General features: G+C 38.1%; 1 protein-coding gene across 1 annotated transcript in view; it reads left to right on the forward strand.

Annotated features, from left to right (window-relative positions):
- Window positions 1–1,189: 1,189 nt before the first annotated feature.
- Window positions 1,190–8,772, forward strand: part of LOC118752081 (A-agglutinin anchorage subunit-like) — a 10,080-nt gene continuing 2,497 nt past the window's right edge. Inside the window, exons 1-3 of the mRNA XM_036486932.1 lie at window positions 1,190–1,322; window positions 1,393–1,784; window positions 8,397–8,591. Coding sequence (XP_036342825.1) covers window positions 1,190–1,322; window positions 1,393–1,784; window positions 8,397–8,591 — 720 coding nt within the window. The remainder of the gene's footprint in view (window positions 1,323–1,392; window positions 1,785–8,396; window positions 8,592–8,772) is intronic.

Raw genomic sequence — 8,772 nt, forward strand, 5'->3', positions numbered from 1 at the left:
CGATTAATCGTTCTGCCCCTCCCCCAAAATCGTGCATTACATCTTGGCATGCACAGTCGCCAATGTCACAACGGTGAGCGCAGCTCTCAAAACAACGACGTCAACCACGCCTTCATCAATTACAGCGGTTTCACAACGCAGTTCACCCACACCCGCACAAACCAGTCCAAGCCAAGCAACGCAGCGCAGCGCAAGTTGACCTACTTAATCCAACAACCCGTACATTGACTCAAATGGGTATTGATAGGTACATCCAAGTCAAACGAACATTAAGCCCACAACACCAAAAATATGCAAATCCGTCAAAAATTGCAAAAACGAAAACCACTGATATTAACCCTCTACTGGAAATAAGTAATAAGATTCTGGACAATGAATGTGACAAAGAGCCGAATGAAGTTTCCAAAGCCAAACTCAAACCGCCCCTAATTTAATTACGAGAGCAAACCTGTAATGACCTCGTGAATAAATTAATTCAGCTTATTACAGACAATACGTTCCACGTAACGTCAATTACCAAGGGCAACATTAAAGAGACCAAACTTCAGATTCTAACTGAAGAAAATTACCGGTTGGTAACCAAACACCTTAATGACGATAAGAAAAACTTCTATAAGTAAGAAATAGTTTTCGCTACTGCAGTTCAGACGTGTTTTTCTTCGCTCCGCGTTTATCTGGCTTTTTAAGCGTTCTTTGTAATTTTTGATTCGCTTAGTTAGTGCAAAACTCATAATATACTGAGATAGTGACTCTTAATAATGTGAATTTCACTGACTCAATATTTATTAAATGTAAAAATATTCATACAATGCCTTGTCTTTGTGGTCAAAAAGTTGATCGTACACAATCTAAAGTGCAGTGTGCCGGGTGTAAAAACTTTTTCACCTCAAATGTGTTGGTATTTTCCAAGCCGGTCTGGACTTCTTAGTCTCATCTAATAAGCCGTTTCTTTGCAAAAACTGTACGGATGACCGTCGTTCATCTCTCCGCTGCTCTTCCACACCCGCTGGTTCGGGTGGGAGCACTAGTGCTAAAGAAGCTCTTAATACAGACTCTCTCAAGTGAAATCGCTACTGAGCATGACTTTCAATTCAAATCTACACTGATAACTGCGGTTAAAGAACTTTCTGCTCTCAGGGCAGAAAATGCTCGTATCTTGTGTTTGCTAGGTGCTTTGCATGAAGACAAAATGCATCTAATAAAGATAAGTGATGATTTTCATGTAGAAGTTCGTGTATTGCAAACTAAGCTAAACGAAAAAGATGCCGACGTATCATCGTTGATTGCGGAGATAAAAAGCCTTCGCAGCATTGTTGACAACTGTTAACAAATGTAAGGAGATGATTCACAATGAAAATCAATCTCTTTTACGCTCTTTTCCATCATACCCAGCCGCCGGCTCTCTGCATGGGACTAATGTTACTGCTGCTCATGCTGAACAGTGTTTACCTACACCAACAGAAACTCCCTCATCTGCTCCGTCTACTAAGTGCACGGTATCGAATGCTGCTCTGCCCCCCAATGGGTCTGCTAAGCGCATGGCGCTCTATACCAATGTTACCTATGCTGCTGCTGCCGGTACTAACTCAATTAAAGCTAATGTTAACAGCTCTGTTATGACTGCTGCTGGCGCTGTTGTTGATGCCGACGTGGATGTTAATTCTTTGAATGCTGATATTGATGTTGTGCCTGATGCTGGTTCAGAGCCTGCGGTTTTTTCTGGCTCGAATGGTTGGAAAACTGTGCCTCATAAGACGAAAACTCCGAAACGTAAACAGGTTGTGGTTGGTCGAAATAAAAACGCTGACCTCGACATAATCGTAAAAATGAAGTATCCGCTTTTAAGCCGTCCGTTTCTACTGATAAAATCATCGAGTATGTATCTAAACAGTCCGGTATCGACATTAAACATTTTGCATGCCACAAGCTTATTAAGAAAGACGAACCTTTAGACAAGCTTCGAAGCATAAATTGCAAATTTGGAGTTTCGTATGCATATTATGAAGATATAAAGAAGGCTACTGTTTGGCCTTCTGGTATAAATGTCCGACCATTCCGCTTTTTTCAAAGGGTAGCCCCATCGGAAGCGTACAAATAGCTTGAATTCTGGCAACTGTAGCTCAGCCCCTAAGGGTCTTCAAATTTATTTTCAAAATATGTCTGGAATGCGGACTAAAATCAAAGAGATATTTTTATCAACGTCGCGCGTTGACTTTGATGTCTATGTTTTTGTAGAAACATGGCTGAATGCTGACTTTCATGACGAAGAGTATTTTAATCCAACTTTATTTAATGTATTCAGGAAGGATAGAGATCCGGTGAAGACTGGTCACTCCAAAGGTGGTGGTGTCCTAATCGCCTAGATACTCTCATAGATCAAGTTTGTGTCTATGGTTCGCTTGGAAAATTATTCATTTGCACATCCTATATACCGCCAAATAGTACGGACTATCTATACAGCTGTCATGTTGACAATATCGTCGATCTTTGTGAGCAGAATCCTGAATCTTCGTTTTGCATTCTTGGCGATTTCAATCTTGCAGATATAGTCTGGTCCGACCTACAAAGAAATGGTTTCCTGACTCCAACTCACGTAAACAGGACGTACGAGATAAATTTTCTGGATAGTCTGCTTAGTTTAAACTTAATTCAAATTAATTCATTATCTAATAAGTTGTCTAAAATTCTTGACCTTGTCTTTGTTGATGAAAATTCAATATTTACCTTAGAGGAATGTAGGTTTCCGGTTAGTAAATTATTAACATAATTATTTATTTGGAAATGTTTGATAATTTCACTGCAAGGAATATCGTCTGGTTTCTTTAACTTCCGCGATGCTAACTTTCAGGCTTTCGATATTGCCTTGTCTGAAATCAACTGGCACTCTGTTTTTATTTCTAACTTCGTCTCAGAGTGTTTTGATTATTTTGTGTGCACACTGAATAATCTTTTTTCTAAATATCTTCCGCTGCTGCCGCTTAGGATTCATAGATTACCCTGGTACACAAGTAGACTCAAGAATCTTAAAAACAAAAGAAACAAGTATTATAAACTACATAAAAGTCAGCTTGATAATGTTAATCTCAAGGCTGAATATATCTCGTTCATGAGACAATTTAACATCTTGGATAAATTTCTTTATAACAAGTATATTAGTAAATTTGAGTCTGATTTGGAGGAAAGTCCCAAAGCCTTCTGGAGCTTCATCGGTTCCAAATCGGGCTCCTCAAATATACCTTCCTGTATGTACTATAATGGTAAGTGTTCTGAGTCGATTAGTGATACTGTCGAATTTTTTGCTGAGTTTTTTAAATCAAATTTTGTCGCTCTATTCGCTCAGGTGTTTTCATCGAGCGCTGGAAAGTAGTGTCCATCACTCCCATCTTCAAGTCAGGTCTTGGAAATGATGTTTCTAATTACAGACCTATCTCTAAATTAACTGTTTGCTCCAAGCTTTTTGAGAAGGTGGTAATGAAGAAACTATCTTTTGCCCTAAAAAGTATCGTGAATCCTCGTCAGCATGGTGTTGTCGGTGGTCGTTCTACCGTAACGAACTGTTTTTTTCTGAATTTTGTATACCTGTTTTCAGAAATGGGTCCCAAGTGGACAGCATCTATACAGATTTCTCCAAGGCTTTTGATAAGGTATCACATTCAATATTGCATCGTAAATTAAGAAGCATTGGTTTCCATTCGGTTTTCTTAAATTGGTTAAAGTCATATCTTTCAAATAGAACCCTGTTTGTTGAAATTTAAAACTGCAGGTCTTCTCAATTTGCCGCTACTTCGGGGGTGCTCCAAGGCAATGTGCTTGGTCCGCTGTTGTTCATCCAGTTTATTAACGATATCGGGTCCTGTTTCAATAACTCTGATTACTTGCTGTATGCCGATGATCTGAAACTGTTTCGTAAAATCAATTGTGTCTCCGACTCGCGGTTACTTCAAGAAGATCTGTTCAATCTCGAAGTATGGTGCCAAAAAAATATGTTATCCCTCAATATAAAGATATGCTTCCATATGACCCTCGCTAAAGCATCTAAAATTTTTCTAACTAACTATTATATTTCAAATGTACAACTCCTTCTGTTAATGACTCTGGGTTCACCTTTGTTAATCACATATGCCATATTCTTCCGAAGGCTTACAGGAACCTAGCTTTTCTGTGAAGGCATGCGAAGGATTTTAAGGATCCCTATACAAGGAAAACTCTCTTTAACTCTCTTGTTCGTTCAAAGCTTGAATATGCCTCGGTTATCTGGAGCCCTATATATAATTGCCATGCACTCCGTATCGAACGTGTCCAGAGAAAATTTATTCGGTTTGCCCTTCAGCCGCTTCGATTCTCTGACCCTGTTCCACCCTATATAGCTCGTTGCAAGCTTATAGATTTAAACTCTCTTGAGTGTAGAAGACATGTCCATTCCCTTATGTGACTTGATTTCTGGCGTCATTGATTGTCCGGAATTACTTGTGCATATCGGTTTCAATGTCCCGAGCAGAATATTGCTGTTTGTCCCGCCGTTTTAAGTTATCCCTGCTAAAGCTAATTATTGGGCTCAATCCCCGATTTGGAGGGCTCTTAATGAACCTAATGCAATTTCAAAAAATTTAAATATTGAATTTTCTATTAGTAGGCAGTCTTTCAGAAGTTTAATGGAATCTGTGTACTCCTAGTGTAGTTCTTAATTTTTTACCTAATAATTTTATTCTAGTCTGTAAGATTCTTTGTAATCAAAGACTCAATAAACACTGAATTGAATCGAATTGAATTAAAAGTACCAGCTACAAAGCAGCAAAGGACTGCAAGTAATAATAAAAGGTATAGAATCAAGTGTACCCATTTGTGCTATTGCTCATGCTCTAGAGAAGGCAGGATTTGCTGTTAAAAATATTGTCAATATTATCAACAGAGGAAAAATCGCTCAGCATACGTTTAAGGTTGAACTTCAGCCAGAAACAAAGCCAATCAATAAAAACGTAGTGCACCCAATCTACAACTTACGATACCTTCTACACCGAAGAATAACAGTGGACGAGCCCAACAAGCGAAACGGTCCCGTACAGTGCACAAATTGTCAAAAATTTGGGCATACCAGAACATACTTCACCTTGGGTCCAGTGTGCGTTGCCTGTGGCGACATTCACGTTTAAGCTTCCTGCAAGGCTATCAAAGCTGATATGGTTGTAAAGAAATGCAGTAGTTGCGGAGGTTATCACACCGCCAATTACAAAGACTTAAACCCCCATATTATGAATTCGTAAGATGCACGATAAACGCTTGCATTCTGTTATTCTCTATTACGAATCGATGTTGTCGTATGAAATCCGATAGTAAGCGTAGATGATTTGTGTTTGTTCACAATGAAAAGTAAACAAAAACCACAGCCATTCACAACAATACATCTGTCGGGGCCTATGAAAACGATAATACGATAACTGATATCATACGATACGCTTGCAAGCGTTTATCATCTATCGTATGAAAATTCATAATAGGGGGGAAAGTCTCGAATGAAACAGCGCAACACAGCCGTACGCTCTTCCACCATTCCAACTAGCTCTCATACATACGAACACCTCACGCCATCAACCTTTACACCAGAAGCCGTTTCTTTTACCGACGCATTAAAACTAACAACGAAGCCAAGCACGGTGAAATCAAACTCCAATCCAGAAAATTTGCAAATATTCAAAGGAATAATACTGAGCAAATGCAGCCGAACCCCCCGCTTGTAGCATAGAAGGAGTGATATTGAATCTTACCCAGTGTATGACTCTATTCATATCTACTATGCAAAATATGATTCAAAACCTCATAAAGGCTCAAAACCAATTGCTGCAAGTTTTAGTGAATAAAAAATGAGTGAGTTGAAAATTTGCTTATGGAACGCTAACGGTGTTAACCAGCGTTCTCACTGAATATAACATAGATGGTATGCTCTGTCCGAGACACATCTAACAAATAAATATAATTACTCCATACCTGGAAACAAATCACCCAGATGGTACAGCGGTGCTGATTAGAAATCACCTAAAGCACAATATTGTAGACTCAAAACTAACAGCCTGTCTGCGAACAACTACCATATGCTTACGAAACTTCGACCGCGACTTGAATCTATCGGCTATTTATTGCCCACCGCGATTTTTAATTTCTGAAAATGACTTCCTTGGTAGCCTGCTAGCAAAGCATACGCCTTATTAACCCAAAAGGGCGGCAGTCATACAATACTATTATAAACAGACACAATAGACTAGAGGTCACATCTCCTGGTAAACCTACTTAATGGCCCACTGATATAAAGAAGATACTAGACCTAATAGATTTCGCAATTACAAGAACCATAGACAGAAATAACGTCACAGCAGCAGCAACAAGTTTTCACTAAAATCGGCCTCAAGTTCATAAAAATTGTTGATAATAATTGTTGTCAAGCTGAGTCAGTGGTGATCGTCGGTTCAAATCCTACTGAAAGAAGTATGATTAGGAAATGTGCTGATTTCCGAAATAGCTATCACTTCTGAACTTTTTTTAAATTATTGTTGCTTTTCCACAATAAGTTTTCACTAAAACCGCCTCAAGCTCATAAAAGTGGTTGTATATAATTGTTATAAGGCCATAAAAATAACAAAAAACAAATAACTTAAGGACGAGCACACCTAAAAGTTAAACATTCTAATAATAGAAATATTAACAAAAACCAACAAAACCAACAACCACATCATCAAGTGAATTGCAGCGGAATAGCTGCGCTTGATTGTAGTTGGCTTAGCAAAGTGAAATAGTGGAAATAAGCAACTAGAATTAACAAGGCAACCTTAGCACAGTGCGTAGGCAACTGGCTGAGTCAGTGGCGATCGTCGGTTCGAATCCTACTGAAATAAGTCTGATTAGGAAATGTGATGATTTCCGAAATAGCTATCACTTCTACCATTTTTTCAAATTATTGTTGCTTTTCCCCAATAAGTTTTCACTAAAAACGGCCTCAAGCTCATAAAAACTGTTGAATATAATTTTAATAAGGCCATAAAAATAACAAAAACTTTATAAAAAAGTCAATAAAGCAATGTTATGTCAATTGTTTAAGGACATTGATTATACATATTTATACATACATACAGTGTTGGGCATATCTATCGTATCGGACCAAATTCAAAATGATGCTTGCCACTTATGTTAATTTATTATTTTTTAAGATATTTCAATTAAAACAGAGTTCATTCCCTAACAAATACTATATAAAGGACTGTTTACAGCTTCCAAGTAAAACGAAAAACTCAAATAAAAAAACGCACAAGAAATGGTAAAGAAATTTTCTACTATGAAAATTTCTTAAATCAGCTTGCAGCTCTCAAGAAAAAAATATTAGGATATCTAATTCTTCAAGAAAATTTACAGCAAAAACTTAGAATCCAGCTCTTAAGAAATAATTTTCATTATTTCTTTTACTTTAAAAAGCACTTTGCCTTTGCTGTAAATTTTCTTGAAGAAACAAATATACGAGCATTTTTTTCTTGAGAGCTGCAAACTGATTTAAGAAATTTTGATAGAAGAAAATTTCTTTTCCATTTCTTGTGCGTCATTTTATATGAATTTTTCGTTTGTTTTGAGAGCTGGAAGTAGGTAAAAGCAAGGTACATTATCAACCAAAGGAAAAAATTGGAACTACTTCTTAAGTGCTGCAAACAGCCTTAAACCTGAGCTTCAAATTTTGTAGAGCACTGAAATAAAAATTCATCAAAATTTCAAACTTTTTTCTCATTTAATTTTAGTGTAATAATGTGCAAATTTAAAGTGACTAAAATTACCGTTCAATTTTTAAAATTTTTTTGCCGAACGTGTTGCGGGAGCACTTAAAAGGGGAAAATTATAAGCAAAATTGTAAATGGGATACGAAAAATTTAGGTACTTAGTCGAGTTGGGTAACTAAGCGGGGACGCATATATAGAGCTCGCATTAAAATACTGATTGACTGTCAACCTGTTCGAATGTGTTTTTTTTGTCGCTACGCCGAGAAATTAATAATTCACGTAAAGCAAAGAAAAAAAGAACAAAACCAACGCGAAAAGACAATACTAGGCATAAATAAGCTTTCTGCTTATTTGCTTATAATTATAAACTACTTTTTCCGAATTTTTGCAATGCCGCGAGAAATTCATCTAAATGTGCCAACATGCAATAAAATAAAAGCAGCTCCGGCCCACCGCGCTTACCGAATAGTGAAATAAGTACCAAGTGCGGTGAAATAAATCTTTCCGCAACAGAGCTGACCGAAAGCATTCAGCTGATCGACGAAATGCGTACTTTTCGTTCGTTTCCCCAACAAACAATGCTGATCGCGATTAATCGTTCTCCCCCTCCCCCAAACCTCGTGCATTACATCTTGGCATGCACAGTCGCCAATGTCTCTGGTAGACCAAGTTGTTCTAACGCAACAACAAAGCACTAGCTTAGCAACAAGCACAGTAACAACGGTGAGCGCAGCTCTCACAACAACGACGTCAACCACGCCTTCAGCAAGAACAGCGGTTTCACAACGCAGTTCACCCACACCCGCACAAACCAGTCCAAGTCAAGCATCGCAGCGCAGCGCAAGTTGACCTACTTAATCCAACAACCCGTACAATGACTCAAATGGGTATTGATAGGTACATCCAAGTCAAACGAACATTAAGCCCACAACAGCAAATATATGCAAATCCGTCAAAAATTGCAAAAACAAAAGCATACCCAGCCGCCGGCTCTCTGCATGGGACTAATGTTACTGCTGCT

The sequence above is a fragment of the Rhagoletis pomonella genome, unplaced genomic scaffold (genome assembly GCF_013731165.1).
Source record: "Rhagoletis pomonella isolate Grant_MI unplaced genomic scaffold, Rhpom_1.0 Rhpom_scaffold_01224, whole genome shotgun sequence".
Taxonomy (NCBI): Eukaryota; Metazoa; Arthropoda; class Insecta; order Diptera; family Tephritidae; genus Rhagoletis; species Rhagoletis pomonella.